General features: G+C 47.8%; 2 protein-coding genes across 2 annotated transcripts in view; one reads left to right on the top strand and one right to left on the bottom strand.

Moving 5' to 3' along the window:
* The first annotated feature begins 2,334 nt into the window (after nt 1-2,334).
* On the top strand, nt 2,335-3,758 carry LOC144671544 (uncharacterized). Its single transcript, XM_078533497.1, has 2 exons — nt 2,335-2,548; nt 2,687-3,758. The coding sequence occupies exons 1-2, from the start codon at nt 2,335-2,337 to the stop codon at nt 3,535-3,537; spliced, it is 1,065 nt and encodes a 354-aa protein (XP_078389623.1). The 3' UTR covers nt 3,538-3,758.
* Nucleotides 3,759-7,888: 4,130 nt separating this feature from the next.
* Nucleotides 7,889-19,675, bottom strand: part of LOC144671660 (tectonic-3-like) — a 210,394-nt gene continuing 198,607 nt past the window's right edge. The window contains 1 exon segment of the mRNA XM_078533666.1: nt 7,889-8,678. Within this exon segment, the coding sequence (XP_078389792.1) occupies nt 8,460-8,678 (219 nt within the window). The 3' untranslated portion in view covers nt 7,889-8,459.

The raw sequence follows: 19,675 nt of genomic DNA, 5'->3' as shown, positions 1-19,675 counted from the left end.
GTAAGACATCTTTAGTCCTATGCTAAAACCCTCTTGTAATAAAGACCAACATACTATTTTTGCCTTCTTGACTGCTTGCTGCACCTGCGTGTTGGCTTTCAGTAGCTCGTGAACAAGGACATCCAGGTCCCTGTGAAATTTAACACTTCCCAGCCTCTCCCATTTGAGAAATACTCTGCCTTTCCGTTCTTCCTACCAAAGTGGATAACCTTACCTTGTATTTCATCTGCTAATTTTTGCCTGCTTGCTTAGCCTCTCCAAATCCCCTTGAAGCGTCTTTGCCTCCTCCTCAGAACTCTCACTTCCACCTGGTTTTGTGTCATCTGCAAACTTAGAAACATTACCTTTAATCCTCACATCTGAATCATTGAGAGAAAGACAACAGACCATGTGGATTAAGCTTGGGGGAACACTGTGGCATAGTGGTAGTATCATTGGACTAGTAATCCAGAGGCCCAAACTAATGCTGTGGGGCGATGGGTTCAAACCTCACTGGCATTTAAATTCAATTGGTAACTAGCATTCAATGTTGTAAAAACCCATCTGGTTCACCAATGTCCTTTAGGGAAGGAAATCTGTTGTCCTTACCTGGCCTTGGCCTAAGTGTGATGCCGGAACCACAGTAATGTGGCTGACTCTGTAATAGCCCAGCGAGCCACTCAGTTCAAGGGCAATTAGGGATGGGCAACAAATGCTGGCCTTGCCAACGACAGCCACATCCCACAAGAGAAAAACAAGTGCTGCTTCCAAAGATCCCATTTATCCTCTTGATAATTAAATCTGTTACAACTACCATATTGCACTTGTGCTCCAATTCCCTTTAGACATCCTCCCGTTCTAGTTGTCCCTCCACCAGTCTTTCTCCAAATGCTCACAGATAACAAATACATCGTATCTGTTGGACAGGGTCAGTTTCCTCAGATTCTTATTCCCTACCTTGCCTGGGTTCTCTCTAACCTGTCCTCTGTTGACCACACCAACTGCCGCCTGGACCTGCACCTCTCTATGAGGCGTGACCGAGTGTGGAATAAACTGTCCAGATTATTGCCCCCCATCCCTTGGGGGGAGTCAAAGTCTCCCTCTCATCCTCTCAACAACTCAGGGTCAGAGAAGCTCGAGAGATGGCAACATCTACTGGAGACGTGCTTGTTTAGGAAGTTGTGCTGATCACAAACTCCCCACATACTTCAGTTTAGACGCAGAACTTGCTTTGTCATTTCTTAGTTTACATTATATTATTTCTATCGAATTATTTAAGTTTTATTTCTCCTTTTCTAGTTGCCCCAAGTATTAAGGCAGAAATTTTAAACGCATATTCTCTAAAGTTTACATGAACCACTTTGAGTATTGAAGGTAAAAGAGGAACATCTCCTTTCCACTCTGTCCTCAATTCCCACTCTCACCAAATTCCCAACTTGTAAACTCTCTTCACACTGCACTCTTCTCACAACCACACTTGTGTGTTTACTTTGTGCATTTTCCATTAGTCACAACAGCTCTCTCCCCATTTCTCCCATCCTCTCTCCAACTCTCCGCTCCCCTCTCCGCTCTCCTCCGCACTCCCCTCAACGATCTCTGCTGCCCTCTCCCCCTCTATGTTCCCATCTGCTCTCTGCCCCACTTTCCCCTTCTCTCCCTGTCTTCTCTCCATCTTTGCCCCCCTCTCATCCTCCTCTTCCTTTCTCCCCCTTTTCCCCTTCTCTGCCCCACCCTCTCTGCATCGCTCTCCAGCTTCACTGCCCCCTCTCCCTTCTCCACCCCTCCCTCTCCGCACCCCTCTTCCCCCCTTCTCCACCCCTCCCTCTACGCACCCTTCCTTTCCCTTGTCCACCCCTCCCCATCTCCCCCTTCTCTCGCTCCGAGCACCTTCTCAGCCTCCACTTCCCATTCTCCCTCTCAGCTCTCGCTTCCACTCTCTGCCCCCTTCCTCTCAACGTTCGCTCCTCCCCTTCCCTCCCTCTCCACACCCCCCTCCCCTTTCCCTCACTCTCCACCTCTCCTTCACTCTTACCACACTCTGCTCCATTTACACTGCCCACTCTCTCACCAATCCCCACCCCCCCACCTTGAGTGTTCACTTTGTGCATTTTTCTTCAGTCACAACCACACCTCACACCAACCCCCTCCGCCTCCCTTTATCTAACTGCGCTCATTCGCTGTCGACTCCCTCATAACAGGAGGGAAGGAGCTTTGACCTGGTAACGACTAGAAAGCCTTTCACTATTCTGCCAAAGGCTTTCACATGTCAGCCTCCGACTGCTTTCTGCACCAGGCCTTGCTACTGGTTGCTACTCACACCTTGCTGCCTCTGCCCGAGATGGAGCTGTGCCTCCCATGAACCCCTTACAAGCAGCCAGGCCACTAACCCAGTCCCGTTCTATTCTGCAGGACAAGTTGGCCCAGAAACCAAGGAACCCACTCAGCGGTGGAGAACGGCCGGCCTCCATTCAGGCCCCAACCCAGATGGAGCAGGAAGCCCTGGACATCGTGGAGATCTACAGCAGGCGGTGCATCGAGAACGGCGAGGCAGGAGGCCAAGTACCACAGGGTGTCTTCCGATTTCTCTTTACGTGCTCGCTTCTTTGTTAAGACGCCACCCAGGCAGCGCGGCCACGCCCGGAGCTGCTCTGTGCCGCTTGGCCTTGCCGGTGCTCGCTGACCCTTGTCCCTCTCCCTTTCATTCCAGGTCTATCCCATTACCTGGGCCTTACCGGGCAGGAGTTAGAGGAGCACCACCTTTTGGAAGACGCCCCCTCACCGGCTCTGTCCTTCCAGTACGCCGGCAGGGACATCAGCGTGGCCGACAGCAGAGACGGCGAGCTCGAAGAGTCCACACAAGGTGAATTATTCAGCAGTAGTGAGCAGGAGCTGAGCATACTGGAGAGGACAGTGCAGGACACAGATGGCCATAGGGCAGGCTCAGACTCGAGCTATGCTGAGGAACACAGAGATGCAGATTTGAGTGGCCCGGCCTTTAAAAGAAAGATTTTCCACGTGCATCATCAGTTGCTGGAGGCTTTGGACAGCCTGTCTCGGAGCTGCCTCACCTTGTCCGAGAGCGTCGAAGACTCTGCTTCCATCCTGTGCGGCATTCTGCCGCAGGGCATCAGCACCCTGCAGTCCACCATGGAGCATGTAGTGAGCTCGGTGGACGCGGCGGTGAGACCCTCCGCCCAGGAGCCGGTGGCCCCGGCGCTGGCGTCGTTGATCGAGGCTCAGACGGGCGCCATCCAGGCCCTGGCCTGCACCATCTCCTCCGGCCTGGAAAGGCTGGGGACCCGCATCGACCGGGGCTTCGGCCGGGTCACCGACCTCCTGCAGTCCGCTGTGCCGCAGCTGGGCGGTGGTAGTGCCAGCTCGCAGCCGCCTGGTGGGGGCGGCACCATGGAAGGGGCACGCACCACCCTCCCTCAGGACGCCAGCACGCCGGCCCCCTCGCCACACCGCCCAGCGCCCTCTGCCCTGGAGGCAGCGGTGACACTGCGCTCGGAGGTGAGGTCCCCTCGTGCCCGGGCCCTTCGGGATCGCTCGCTATGAGCATCTGACCCGCCCAGAGCGAGTCACAGTCACCCACCTACTGAAGAGACTGGGGAAGGGAGGTTGGAGGGGGCTGAGGGGAGGGCGGGGGAGAATCACCTTGTAGAATAATGAACACTAGAATAGTAAAAAGAACACTTATCCGAAACGCAGCTGGGTGATGATGTTGGTTCATGGTATTTGTATAAATCAATAAAGTGTTACCCTGTTTGCAATTCTGATTCTATCTGCTGGGTGGCTGTATTGGAACTAAGGGTATTGCAATGAGAGGCGTCATGGACACCAGCGATTGACAAGGTCCCACACGATGGGCGGGTCAGTAAATTAAATGCTCCGGGGATCCAGGGCAAAGTGGCACGTTGGACCCAATATTGGCTCAGTGGTGAAGGAAAGAAAGGGTTACGGTTAGCAAGTGTTTTGGCGACCTGATGTCTGTTCCTAGTGGAGTTCTGCAGGGCTCAGTACTGGGTCCTTTGCTGCGTCTATGTAAATGTCACGGACTTAAGACTGAATGTAGGGTGTATGACTAAGATGTTTGCTGAGGGTATCAAGATGAGCCACGTGCTTCGATAAGGAAGAAGCAAGCTGTCGACTGCAAGGAAGATATCAGTGGACTGGTCAGATTGAATTTCATTTGCCACTTCTCTGCCAATCAGAAGTGAGGGATAATAGAGGGGGATGTCCAGAAATGAGATGAGAAACTTTGTCGTTCAGAGGGTTGTGTGGCTTTGGAACTCTCTTGCCTCAGAAGGCAGTAGAGGTGGGGGGGTCATTGAATATTTTTAAGACGGAGGTAGATTGATTCTTGTTAGGTGAGGAAATCAAAGGTTATCGGGGGTAGATGAGAATGTGGAATTCTAAACACATGCAGAGCAGCCATGATCTTATTGAATGGCGGAGCAGGCTCGAGGGGCCGAATGGCCTACTCCTGCTCCTATTTTGTATGTACTTTGGATCATTGATTGTGGTTAAAAAAAAACCCCACCTGGTTAGTTAATGACCCTTGGGGAAGGACATCTGCCGTCCTCACCTTGAAGGGTCAGGGAGTTGGGTTGTTTGGAGGTTATCAGTTTGGGACTTGGGCAAGGAAGCCCTCCTTGGCCTTGTCTGTTGCCCCAAGTGTCGGAGCGTATGCACCAATGACCATGGCATGCTAATTTCTCGCTCAGCTGAAGCAGGCAGTCACGAGGCGCTTGCGTACCCCATGGGGGAGACGCTGAGGCATCAGACCAAGCTCGTGGCGAAGGCCTCCTTGTGAAGGACGCGTTCCTATTCTGTGCATGACCTTTTTTTTTTTGAATGCCAACCACTACATGGTCTTGACAGAGTGGCTGCCTTATTGCAGCGGCAAAGAGTGGGGTGAGGAGGGGGCCTCCAAGACAATTGGAGGCCAGGCCCTGTCGAGAGACATTAGCACGGTCTGTGCCTTCATTACAATGACGGGGTTGGCTCTTAACTTCCCTCTGAAGTGGCCTGGAAAGTTCCGCTACATTCCCAATGCTGGCTTGGCTAGTGATGCCCATTTCCTATGAATGCACAGTAAAAGATTAGAAAATTCCCATTGTCACTTCATTTATGGGTAGGAGAGAAAAACTGGGAAATAATAAGCTATTAGTCTGACGGCAGTTGTAGGCAAATTAATAGAACCTATTATTGACAGTGATTGAACATTTGGACAAACTTGAGCTGATGAGTATGGATTTGTAAAGGCTAAGTCATGTCTTAACCATTTGATTTTGATTTTTTTTGGGGGGGGGCTAAGTAACAGTGTGCGCGTGCAAGTCTATAATGTTATTGTCTGAACTTCCAGAATACAGAATTGGAGGCAATCCACTGACATAAACAAGCCGTTTGTTAGCAGGAAGCAGACAGAAAGGGATACTGGACATGTACTCAAATTGGCAGGGTGTGACTAGCTCCCCCCGAGACCATGCCGGAGCTGCAGCTTTTCACGACAGGAGCAGTAGGCCATTCAGCCCCTCGAGTCTGCTCCACCAAGATCATGGCTGATCCGATAACCTTTCACCCCCTTGCTTATCAAGAATCTAACTGCCTCTACCTTAAAAATACTTAAAGAATCTGCTTCCACCACCTTTTAGGGATGAATTCCAAAAGCTCACGACCCTCAGAGAAAAAATTCCTCCTCATCTCTGTATTAAGTGGGCGACCCCTTATTTTTAAACCATGACCCCTAGTTCTAGATTCTCGCAGAGGAAACATCCTTTCCGTATCCACCCTGTTAGGACCCCTCAGGATCTTATATGTTTCAATCAAGTCGCCTCTTACTCTTCTAAACTCCAGCGGATACAAGTCTAGCCTGTCCAACCTTTCCTCATAATACCAGGAATGGGCAGGTTGTCTTAATCTAGTAAAACTTCCTTGGATGAAGGAATAGGGAGCCATAAGTTTGTTTATGACTCTAAGTGATGTAGATTGAAGTAGAATGTTTCACCCGATAGGATGACATGTGCGCTTGCAGCTCAGCCTGAAGATCCAAAAATGGCCCCAGATGGATTTGGCGGTCGTCCTAGTGACTGCAGCATCAGATTAAGGTTTCAGGCGGGAATCTCCAATCTCGTGGCTTTGATCTTTGGCCACCAGATCATTACAGTGAATTTGTCGAGGTAGAAACAGGCCGTTGAACCCAACATGTCTGTGCTGGCCAGTGTTTATTCTTCACACAGGTCTCCCCTCGCCTTACTTTCTTTTTATTTTCATGGGAATGTGAGCATCTCTGGCAAGGTCAGTATTCCTTCCCCATCCCTAATTGACCCTTGAACCGAGTGGCTTGCTTGTCCATTTCAGAGGGCAGTTAAGAGTCAGCCACATTGCTGTGGGTCAGGAGTCACGTGTAGGCCAGACTTGCCTAGAGGCCATGAGATGGGTTTTTATAACAATCGACGATAACTCCATGGTCACCGTCACTGATGCCAGCTTCCAAGTCCAAATTTGATGAAGCGAATTTAAATTCCACCAGCTGCCATGGTGGGATTTGAACCCATTTCCCTGGAGCATTCGTCTGGGCCTCAACTAGTCCAGCGACATTACCACTACACCGCAATATTTCCCTAAAGCTTCACCTCAACGTATCAGGATATCCTTCTGTTGCTTTATCCTTCATGCACTTACTTAGCTTCCCCTTGAATACATCTACGCTCTCCATCTCCATCTCACCTTGTGGTAGTGACTTCCCAATCTCGCCACTCTCAGGGCAAAGAGGTTGCTTCTGAATTCCTTATCAGGTTGGTTAGTAACTGTCTTGTGTTGATGGCTCCTTCTTTTCATCTCCCTCACGTTTTCACGACATCTACCCCATCGAACCTTTTAATAATCACCCCTCAGCCTTCTCCTTTCAAGAGAACAGAGCCTCAGCCAGTCCGGTCCTGACAGGATCAGCCAATGCCCGACTCCAAGACAATCCTGAGACACCAGTGGGGCATTCAACCCAAGGACTCAGAACCAATTTCTTAACTCAGCCTCAGGGTATGGGTGTCCCTGGCAATCCTGCTTTTGATTTTCCATCCTCTACTTATCCCTTGGGAAAGCGGTGATGCATTTATGAAAAAGAAAAATCACAGAGAATTATTAGACAGATCTTACACCAGAGTTTTCATTCCTGTAACAGGGTGAACCTGAGAGCCACTGGAATCCATGCGACTTTCCCTCAAACAGAATTTGCAGCAAAAAAACACGACATACCTGTCAACAGTACATTAAAGAGTCATATTTATTTACAAAGATTCATATGTGAATAAGTAGGAAAGTGCACAGACCTACCCAGTTACAGGAAAGGTATGGGCCGGGCTGGTTATAAATCAGTGCAGATGGAGTGGGCCACTCAGGGATACCGAAGATACCACTGACAATTCCCCTTTCCAAGGAAGATGCTAACTGGACCCCAGTGAATGAGGAAGTGGCTGCTGGGTATGGGATGTGAGGATTCAAAGCCCCTAAAGAGACCAGCAAGAAGAGGCTATTGATTGGGACAGGAAAGGTGAGGGAGCAAAACCCAAAGACCCAACGCAGAAACAAAGAGTGCTCCTCCCCTACTCCTAGTGCAGGGACAGTGAGAGCTACACCTCTAGTCCCAGTGCAGAGACAGTGAGAGCTCCTCCCCTAATCCCAATGCAGGGACAGTGACAGCTCCTCCCCTAATCCTAGTGCAGGGACAGTGTGAGCTCCTCCCCTAATTCCAGTGCAGGGACAGTGTGAGCTCCTCCCCTAAACCCAGTGCAGGGACAGTGGGAGCTCCTCCCCTAATCCCAGTGCAGGGACAGTGACAGATCCTCCCTTAATCCCAGTGCAGGGACAGTGGGAGCTCCTCCCCTACTCCCAGTGCGGGGACAGTGACAGCTCCTTCCCTAATCCCAGTGCAGGCACAGTGTGAGCTCCTCCCCTAATCCCAGTGCAGGGACAGTGACAGCTCCTCCCCTAATCCCAGTGCAGGGACAGTGTGAGCTCCTCCCCTAATCCCAGTGCAGGGACAGTGGGAGCTCCTCCCCTAATCCCAGTGCAGGAACAGTGGGAGCTCCTCCCCTAATCCCAGTGCAGGGACAGTGGGAGCTCTTCCCCTAATCCCAGTGCAGGGACAGTGACTGCGCCTCCCTTAATCCCAGTGCAGGGACAGTGACAGCTCCTCCCCTAATCCCAGTGCAGGGACAGTGAGAGCTCCTCCCCTAATCCCAGTGCAGGGACAGTGACTGCGCCTCCCTTAATCCCAGTGCAGGGACAGTGACAGCTCCTCCCCTAATCCCAGTGCAGGGACAGTGAGAGCTCCTCCCCTACTCCCAGTGCAGGGACAGTGGGAGCTCCTCCCCTAATCATAGTGTTATCCCCTCAGTAGCAACAACCTTCACATTAAAATCCTGCTCCCACCAGTGTTGAAGAGATCTCAATTTTTGACGGATCTGACTGGTGGAGACTCATCGCTGACTCAGGAAGCCTATCAAAAGGACACTGCAGAAAGTACCCATTCTCGATCCTGCAGACACTCCAACTCCACTGCTGATGATCTTGAAGGGATAGAAGAAATCGAAGGGCAGCTTCTGTTCAGCGGTCGGCTGGTCTCTGGGCGCTGGTGGGTATTGGGTGGTCTCGATGAAGGTGACGGAGGTTTTCAGAGATACTCTGCCAGTTGAACACTTTAGAGAAATGACCAAAGATTACCATCAGATGCAGAATTAATCTCCCATCAAACACTCCCAGGACAGGTATAGCACGGGGTTAGATACAGATTAAAGCTCCCTCTACACTGTCCCCATCAAACATTCCCAGGACAGGGACAGCACGGGGTTAGATACGGAGTAAAGCTCCCTCTACACTGTCCCCATCAAACACTCCCAGGACAGGTACAGCATGGGGTTAGATACAGAGTAAATCTTCCTCTACAACATCCCGATCAAACACTCCCAGGACAGGTACAGCACGGGGTTAGATACAGGTTAAAGCTCCCTCTACACTGTCCCCATCAAACATTCCCAGGACAGGTACAGCACGGGGTTAGATACAGAGTAAATCTCACTCTACACTGTCCCCATCAAACACTCCCAGGACAGATACAGCACGGGGTTAGATACAGAGTAAAGCGCCCTCTACACTGTCCCCATCAAACATTCCCAGAACAGGTACAGCACGGGGTTAGATACAGAGTAAAGCTCCCTCTAGACTGTCCCCATCAAACTCTCCCAGGGCAGGTACAGCACGGGGTTAGATACAGAGTAAATCTCCCTCTACACTGTCCCCATCAAACACTCCCAGGACAGGTACAGCACAGGGTAAGATACAGAGTAAAGCTCCCTCTACACTATCCCCATCAAACTCTCCCAGGACAGATACAGCACGCGGTTAGATACAGAGTAAAGCTCCCCCTACACTGTCCCCATCAAACACTCCCAGGACAGGTACTGCCTTTGTGTAAAGCTGTCGAGTGCTTATAACAATTATCAGGTCAGCCTTCGAGATTCAGTGCTGCAGCCGCTTCTGTCTACTATCTGTATAAATGATTAGAGGGGGTGTCGCTGTCGCTGTCAGTGTCCCTGCACTGGGATAAGGGGAGGAGCTGAAATGGATATTATTCCGAACAGGGATGTGGCAGATAGAATTCAATATGAAAAGTGCACAGTGATTCATGTTGGTAATAAAAGAAGAGCAGTGGTTATACTATGACTGGAAGTAGACTTGGAGCTGCGGGGGAGCAGGGGGAGCTGTGGGGGAGCACGGGGAGCTGTGGGGGAGCACGGGGAGCTGCGGGGGAGCAGAGGGAGCTGCGGGGGAGCAGAGGGAGCTGCGGGGGAGCAGAGGGAACTGCGGGGGAGCAGAGGGAGCTGCGGGGGAGCAGAGGGAGCTGCGGGGGAGCAGAGGGAGCTGCGGGGGAGCAGAGGGAGCTGCGGGGGAGCAGAGGGAGCTGCGGGGGAGCAGAGGGAGCTGCGGGGGAGCAGAGGGAGCTGCGGGGGAGCAGAGGGAGCTGCGGGGGAGCAGAGGGAGCTGTGGGGGAGCAGAGGGAGCTGTGGGGGAGCAGAGGGAGCTGGGGGGGAGCAGAGGGAGCTGCGGGGGAGCAGAGGGAGCTGCGGGGGAGCAGAGGGAGCTGCGGGGGAGCAGAGGGAGCTGCGGGGGAGCAGAGGGAGCTGCGGGGGAGCAGAGGGAGCTGCGGGGGAGCAGAGGGAGCTGCGGGGGAGCAGAGGGAGCTGCGGGGGAGCAGAGGGATTGTGGGTAAACAGGCTCGCTGGACATTACAGGTGGTGTTTCAGGGTGAGCAGGCTGAGAGAGATGCTGGCTGAAATCTAGGTTTTATCATAAGCTGCATGGAATATTTTTTAAAAGCAGGTAATAATGAGCCTAAATTCAAACTTGAAGAGCCCTCAGTTGGAGGACTGTGTGCAGTATTGGCTCCGCACTATAGGAAGGATACCCAGGCTTCGGAGAGGATCCAGCACTGATTACCGACCATGCTGCTCGGTGCGAGGGAAGATACAAGGTGTCGAGCAGAAGGCCAGGTGAAACCTTTCCCCACACAGAGTTGTGAATTCACTTCTCGGGTTCAGGGTTGAGAGAGGAAGTCCGTGAATGGCCAAGATCAGATTGGACAGAGGATAAGGGAAGGAGGCCATTTGGCCCCTCTAGCTTGTCCCACCATTCAATTGGATGATGGCTGATCTGTGTCTGACCCACTTTGCTTCCTTAACCCTTAATAAACTGACTTAACCAAAATCGACCGGTTGTGACATTTTTAATTGACCCCCCCCAGCCTCAGCAGATCTTTGGGGAGTTCCAGGTCGGCACTGCTGCCTTTGTATCCAACAGGTCGCTGTGATGCGTCCAGTGTGTGGGTGAAGAGAGTTAGCGTGCTTTCCACTTGTGTGAGCTAGCTTGCTTCTCGCTTTCAGCCCAGACCACTGGTGAGCAGCAAAGCGAGAGAAAGAAAGACCTCTCCCAGGCAGGACACAGCCTCTCCCATCAGCACGCCCTCAGCTGTGCCTCCTCGTGGCAACACGAGGAACTTGGATCCCTCACGGCCCCCAGGCTGAATCTTCAAGGAGGTTTGGGGCCTCCCCCAAGACTTGCAGTGGGCAAGCCTATCGGCATGAGGACATTCATCAAACAATGATGGGCGAACAGCTTCACTGCCTTGTGGATACCTTGGGGGCAGCTGAAGTCTCAGGGGAGAAAACCCTGACCAAAATAAATCTGAAGTAGGGCCCAAAGGTGGACTGACGTCACAAGAAACCAGCTTTCCCAGCAACTCCTGCACTCGAGCAGGTGCCTTAGGACCCAAGCGGGGAAGTCGAGGAGGGCACCCTGACGTTGGGGAAACCCAGGCTCCCCATGGCTTTTCCCCAGGCTTGTATCCTGGAGAGGGCACTCCAGTTTCGCTGCCAACACAACACGGGATACAGCAATAAGAATTGATGAGCCCAACTTGGTTGGCGTAGACAAGGGCAGCTCCAGCAGTCTGTGATGGTGGGAGGAAGCACTGTGTCCCATTGCTCAGCCACAGCCCCCGACTGGTAAGAAGCGGTCCCGCTCACAGTCCATCTGCTCCAATGGGTGCTTGGAGTTTAGTGTCTGCTCAGCAAGGGGATGGAATCCATCACACCCGACAGACAAACACAAAGGTGCCAACACTTTTGATTGGCAAGCTGGAACGTCAGGACCATGCGTACAGGATGGACATACAACTTGCAGCCAGGTGATAATGTGCCCGGGACAGCCCTGATCGACATGGAACTGGATGGGCTGAACACGGACTTTGCATTCCCACAACATATCAGGCTCGCCAAGAACAGAGCATTGAAAGAAAAACATTACACGTTCATCTGGCAGGGGAAGAGTTCACAGGACTCTGATACAGATCACTCCCCGGTGACAGCGCTGACTCTGATACAGATCACTCCCCGGTGACAGCGCTGACTCTGATACAGATCACTCCCCGGTGACAGCGCTGACTCTGATACAGATCACTCCCCTGTGACAGCGCTGAATCTGATACAGATCACTCCCCGGTGACAGCGCTGACTCGGATACAGATCACTCCCCAGTGACAGCGCTGACTCTGATATAGATCACTCCCCAGTGACAGCGCTGACTCTGATATAGATCACTCCCCTGTGACAGCGCTGAATCTGATACAGATCACTCCCCGGTGACAGCGCTGACTCTGATACAGATCACTCCCCGGTGACAGCGCTGACTCTGATACAGATCACTCCCCAGTGACAGCGCTGACTCTGATATAGATCACTCCCCAGTGACAGCGCTGACTCTGATATAGATCACTCCCCAGCGACAGCGCTGACTCTGATACAGATCACTCCCCGGTGACAGCGCTGACTCTGATACAGATCACTCCCCGGTGACAGCGCTGACTCTGATACAGATCACTCCCCGGTGACAGCGCTGACTCTGATACAGATCACTCCCCTGTGACAGCGCTGACTCTGATACAGATCACTCCCCGGTGACAGCGCTGACTCTGATACAGATCACTCCCCTGTGACAGCGCTGACTCTGATACAGATCACTCCCCTGTGAGAAGCACTGACTCTGATACAGATCACTCCCCGGTGACAGCGCTGAATCTGATACAGATCACTCCCCTGTGACAGCACTGACTCTGATACAGATCACTCCCCGGTGACAGCGCTGAATCTGATACAGATCACTCCCCGGTGACAGCGCTGACTCTGATACAGATCACTCCCCGGTGACAGCGCTGACTCTGATACAGATCACTCCCCTGTGACAGCACTGACTCTGATATAGATCACACCCCGGTGACAGCGCTGACTCTGATACAGATCACTCCCCGGTGACAGCGCTGACTCTGATACAGATCACTCCCCTGTGACAGCACTGACTCTGATATAGATCACTCCCCGGTGACAGCGCTGACTCTGATACAGATCACTCCCCGGTGACAGCGCTGACTCTGATACAGATCACTCCCCTGTGACAGCGCTGACTCTGATACAGATCACTCCCCGGTGACAGCGCTGACTCTGATACAGATCACTCCCCGGTGACAGCGCTGACTCTGATACAGATCACTCCCCTGTGACAGCGCTGACTCTGATACAGATCACTCCCCGGTGACAGGGCTGACTCTGATACAGATCACTCCCCGGTGACAGCGCTGACTCTGATACAGATCACTCCCCGGTGACAGCGCTGACTCTGATACAGATCACTCCCCGGTGACAGCGCTGACTCTGATACAGATCACTCCCCGGTGACAGCGCTGACTCTGATACAGATCACTCCCCGGTGACAGCGCTGACTCTGATACAGATCACTCCCCTGTGACAGCGCTGACTCTGATACAGATCACTCCCCTGTGACAGCGCTGACTCTGATACAGATCACTCCCCGGTGACAGCGCTGACTCTGATACAGATCACTCCCCTGTGACAGCGCTGAATCTGATACAGATCACTCCCCGGTGACAGCGCTGACTCTGATACAGATCACTCCCCGGTGACAGCGCTGGATCACCCTGAATCAATTTACATTGCCGAAATTGGATCATCCTGAATCAATTCACATTCCAGAAGCTGGATCATTCTGAATCAATTCACATTCGACAAACTGGATCACACTAAATCAATTCTTGTTCCACATACTGGATCATCCTCAGTCAAATCACATTGCAAGAAGTGGATCATCCTGAATCAATTCAAATTCCACAAACTGGATTACCCTGAAAAAATTCACATTCCACAACCTGGATCATCCAGAATCAATTCACATTCCACAAACGGCATCATCCTGATCCAAATCACATTCCACAGCCTGGGTGACCTGGATACAAGTCACGTTTCACAAACTGAATCAATTCGCATTCCAGAAACTGGATCATCCTGAATCAATTCACATTTGACAAACTGGGTTACACTGAATCAATTAAAATTCCACAAACTGGATCATCCTCAATCAAATCACATTGCAAGAACTGGATCAACCTGAATAAAACCACATTCCACAAACTGGATCACCCTGATCCAAATCACATTCCACAAACTGGATCACTCGGATACAATTCACATTCCACAAACTGGATCATCCTGAATCAATTCACATTCCACAAACTGGATCATCCTGAATCAATTCACAATCCAAAAACTAGATCATTCTGATCCAATTCACATTGCACAAACTGGATCATCCTGAACAAATTCACATTTCACCATCTGGATAATCCTGATTCAATTCACATTCCACAACCAGGATCAATTCACATTGCACAAACTGAAGCAATTCACATTCCACCAATTGGATCAACCTGATTCCATTCACATTCCACAAACTGGATCAACCTGATTCCATTCACATTCCACAAACTGGATCAACCTAAATAAATTCACATTCCACAAACTGGATTACCCGGAATCAATTCACATTCCACCAATTGGATCAACCTGATTCCATTCACATTCCACAAACTGGATCAACCTAAATAAATTCACATTCCACAAACTGGAACATCCTGAACAAATTCACATTCCACCAATTGGATCAACCTGAATCCATTCACATTCCACAAACTGGATCATCCTGAATCAATTCACATTCAAAAAACTGAATCATCCCCAATTAATTCACAATCCACAAACTCGATCAACCTGAAACAATTTACATTCCAAAAACTGGATCAACTTGTTACAATTCACATTCCACAAACTGGATCACCCGGATACAATTCACATTCCACAAACTGAATTATCCTGAATAAATTCACATTCCACAATCTGGATCATCCTGAATAAATTCAAAGTCCACAAACTGGATCACCCGGATACAATTCACATTCCATAAACTGGAACATCCTGAATAAATTAACATTCCACAAACTGGATCATCCTGATTCAGTTCACGTGGCACAAACCGGATCACCCTGAATCAATTAACATTCCCCAAATTGGATAATCCTGATACAATTCACAATCAAAAACTCGATCAACTTGATCCAATTCACATTGCACAAACTGGATCATCCTGATTCAGTACCCATTCCATAGACTGGAACATCCTGAATCAAGTCACACTGCATAAAGTGGATCATCCTGATACAATACACATTGCACAACATGAAACAACTTGATAAAATACACATTCCACACACAGGATCATCCTGAATCAATTCACATTCCACAAACTGGATCATCCCCAATTAATTCACATTCCAAAAACTGGATCAACTCAATGCAGTTCACATTCCACAAACGAGATCATCCTGAATCATTTCACATTGCACAAAATGGATCATCCTGAATCTATTCACATTCCAAAAACTGGATCATCCCCAATTAATTCACATTCCACAAACTCGATCATCCTGATACAATTCACATTGCACAAACTGGATCAACTCGATCAAATTCACATTCCACAAAGAAGATCACCCTGAATCAATTGACATTCCACAAACTGGATCATCCTGAATCAATTCACATTGCACAAACTGGATCATCCTGATTCAGTTCATGTTGCACAAACGGGATCAGCCTGATTCAATTAACATTCCCCAATTGGATAATCCTGATACAATCCATGTTCCACAAACTGGATCACCCTGAAACAATTCAAATTGCACAAATTAGATCATCCTGAATTAATTCACATTCCACAAACTGGATCGACCTGATCCAAATCACATTCCACAAACTGGATCGACCTGATCCAAATCACATTTCACAAACTGGATCAATTCACATTCCAAAAACTAGATCATTCTGATCCAAATCACATTCCACAAACTGGATGATCCCGATTCAATTCACATTCCACAACCAGGATCAATTCACATTACTCAAACTGAAGCAATTCACATTCCACAAACTGGAACATCCTGAATCAATTCACATTCCACAAACTGGATCATCCTGATTCAGTTCACGTGGCACAAACCAGATCACCCTTAATCAATTAACATTCCCCAAATTGGATAATCCTGATACAATTCACAATCAAAAACTCGATCAACTTGATCCAATTCATATTGCACAAACTGGATCATCCTGATTCAGTACCCATTCCAAGACTGGAAACAACCAGAATCAAGTCACATTGCATCAAGTGGATCATCCTGATCCAATACACATTGCACAACCTGAAACAACTTGATAAAATTCACATTCCACAAAGTGGATCATCCTGAATCAATTCACATTCCACAAACTGGATCATCCTGAATCAATTCACATTCCACAAACTGGATCATCCTGATTCAGTTCACGTGGCGCAAACCGGATCACCCTGATTCAATTAACATTCACCAAATTGGATAATCCTGTTACAATCCACATCCAAAAACTTGATCAACTTGATCCAATACACATTGCACAACCTGAAACAACTTGATAAAATTCACATTGCACATGATCATCCTGAATCAATTCACATTCCACAAACTGGATCATCCCCAATTAATTCACATTCCACAAACTCGATCATCCTGAAATAATTTACATTCCAAAAACTGGATCAACTTGTTACAATTTATATTCCACAAACGGGATCATCCTGAATCAATTCACATTGCACAAACTGGATCATCCTGAAATAACTTACATTCCAAAAACTGGATCAACTTATTACAATTTATATTCCACAAACGGGATCATCCTGAATCAATTCACATTGCACAAAATGGATCAACTCAATCCAATTTACATTCCACAAACAAGATCACCCTGACCCAATTCACATTCCACAAACTGGATCATCCTGAATCAATTCACATTCCACAAACTGGATCATCCTGAAGCAATTCACATTCCAGAAACTGGATCATCCTGAATCAACTCACATCTGACAAACTGGATTACATTGAATCAATTAAAATTTGACAAACTGGATCATCCTGAATAAAATCACATTCCACAAACAGGATCATCCTGGTACAATTCTTATTGCACAAACTGGATCATACTGAATCAATTTGCATTCCACAAACTGGATCACCCTGAAAAATTTCACATTCCACAAACTGTATCATCCAAAAACAATTCAAATTCACATTCCACAAACTGGATCACCCGGATACAACTCACATTTCACAAACTGGATCGTCCTGAATAAATTCACATTCCACAAACTGGATCATCCTGAATAAATTCAAAGGCCACAAACTGGATCATTCTGATACAATTCACATTCAATAAACTGGATCATCCTCAATCAAATCACATTCCACAAACTCAAACACCCTGAAACAATTCATATTCCACAACCAGGATCAATTCACATTGCACAAACTGAAGCAATTCACATTCCACAAATTGGATCATCCCGAACAAATTCACATTCCACAAACTGGATCATCCTGAATCAATTCACATTCCACAAACTGGATCACCCTGATTCAATTCACATTGCACAAACTGGATCAACCTGATCCAAATCACATTTCACAAACTGGATCATCCCCAACTAATTCACATTCCACAAACTGGATCACCCTGAATCAATTCACATTCCAAAAACTGGACCAACTTGATCCAATTCACATTCCACAAACTGGATCATCCTGATTCAGTTCACGTTGCACAAACCGGATCACTCTGAATCAATTAACATTCCCCAAATTGGATAATCCTGATACAACTCACATTCAAAAACTCAATCAACTTGGTCCAATTCACATTCCACAAACTGGATCACCCTGAATCAGTACCCATTCCACAGACTGGAACATCCTCAAACAAGTTACATCCCATAAAGTGGATCATCCTGATACAATGCACATTGCACAAGCTGAAACTTGATAAAATTCAAATTGCATATACTGGATCATCCTGAATCAATTCACATTCCAAAAACTGGATTACCTCGATCCAATTCACTTTCCACAAACAAGATCATCTTGAATCAATTCACATTCCACAAACTGGATCATTCCCAATTAATTCACATTCCACAAACTCGATCAACCTGAAACAATTTACATTCCAGAAACTGGATCAACTTGTTACAATTCACATTGCACAAACTGGATCATCCTGCTCCAATTCACATTGCACAAACTGAATCATCCTGCTACAATTCACATTGCACAAACTGGATCACCCGGATACAATTTACATTGCACAACCTGAAACACCATAATACTATTTACATTCAACAAACTGGATCACCCTGAATCCATTCACATTGCACCAACTGAATCATTCTGAATCAATTCATATTCCACAAACCTGATCATCCTGAATCATTTCACATTCCACAAACTGGATCACATGAATCAATTCAAAATGCACAAACTGCTCATTTTGATACAATTCACATTCCAGAAACTGGATCATCCTGAAACAATTCACGTTGCACAAACGGGATCATCCTGAATCAATTAACCTTCCCCAAATTGGATAATCCTGATACAATTCATGTTCCACAAACTGGATCACCCTGAAACAATTCAAATTGCACAAATTGGATCAACCCGATCCAATTCACATTCCACAAACGAAATCATCCTGGGTAAATTCAAATTCCACAAACTGGATCATCCTGAATAAATTCAAAGTCCTCAAACTGGAACATCCTGAATCAATTCACATTCCACAAACGGGACCATCCTGAATAAATTCACATTCCACAAACTGGATCATCCTGATTCAATTCAGATTGTACAAACTGGATCATTCTGCATCAACTCACATCGCACAAGCTCGATCATCCCGAATCAATCCACATTGTATAAAGTGGATCATTCTGAATCAATTCACATTACACAACCTGGATCATCCTCAATTAATTCACATTCCACAAATTGGATCACCCTAAATCAATTTACATTCCAAAAACTGGACCAACTTGATCCAAGTCACATTCCACAAACTGGATTATCCTGATTCAGTTCACGTTGCACAAACTGGATCACCATGAATCAATTAACAAGCCGCAAATTGGATAATTCTGATACAATTCACATTCCAAAAACTGTATCATCGTGATTCAGTTCCCACTCCACAAATTGGAACATCCTGAATCAAGTCACATCCCATAAAGTGGATCATCCTGATACAATATACATTGCACAACCTGAAACAACTTAATACAATTCACATTACACATACTGGATCATCCTGAATCAATACACATTCAACAAACTCAGTCACCCTGAAACAATTCACATTCCACAAACTCAATCACCCTGAAACAATTCACATTCCAAAAAGTGGATCATCCTGATTCAGTTCATGTTGCACAAACTGGATCAGCCTGATTCAGTTAACATTCCCCAATTGGATAATCCTCATACAATTCACTGGATCATTCTGAAACTGGATCATCCTGAAACAATTCAAATTGCACAAATTGGATCACCCTGAAACAAGTTACATTCCCAAAACTAGATCAACTTGTTACAATTCACATTCCACAAATGGGATCATCCTGTATCAATTCACATTGCACAAACTGGATCATGCTGCTCCAATTCACATTCCACAAACTGGATCGACCTGATCCAAATCACATTCCACAAACTGGATCGACCTGATCCAAATCACATTCCACAAACTGGATCAATTCACGTTCCAAAAACTAGATCATTCTGATCCAAATCACATTCCACAAACTGGATGATCCCGATTCAATTCACATTCCACAACCAGGATCAATTCACATTGCACAAACTGAAGCA

This window comes from Cetorhinus maximus, chromosome 33 (assembly GCF_964194155.1).
Source record: "Cetorhinus maximus chromosome 33, sCetMax3.hap1.1, whole genome shotgun sequence".
NCBI classification, from domain to species: Eukaryota; Metazoa; Chordata; class Chondrichthyes; order Lamniformes; family Cetorhinidae; genus Cetorhinus; species Cetorhinus maximus.
Note: the sequence above shows the minus strand (reverse complement) of the source record. Positions and strands in the feature narration are given on the sequence as shown.

Bases quoted from the DNA above. Each gene is read 5' to 3' on its own strand.
- LOC144671544 (XM_078533497.1), top strand. From the start codon at position 2,335: ATGAACCCCTTACAAGCAGCCAGGCCACTAACCCAGTCCCGTTCTATT. The intron at 2,549-2,686 runs GTGTCTTCCGAT...CTTTCATTCCAG, and splicing joins AGGAGGCCAAGTACCACAGG to GTCTATCCCATTACCTGGGC.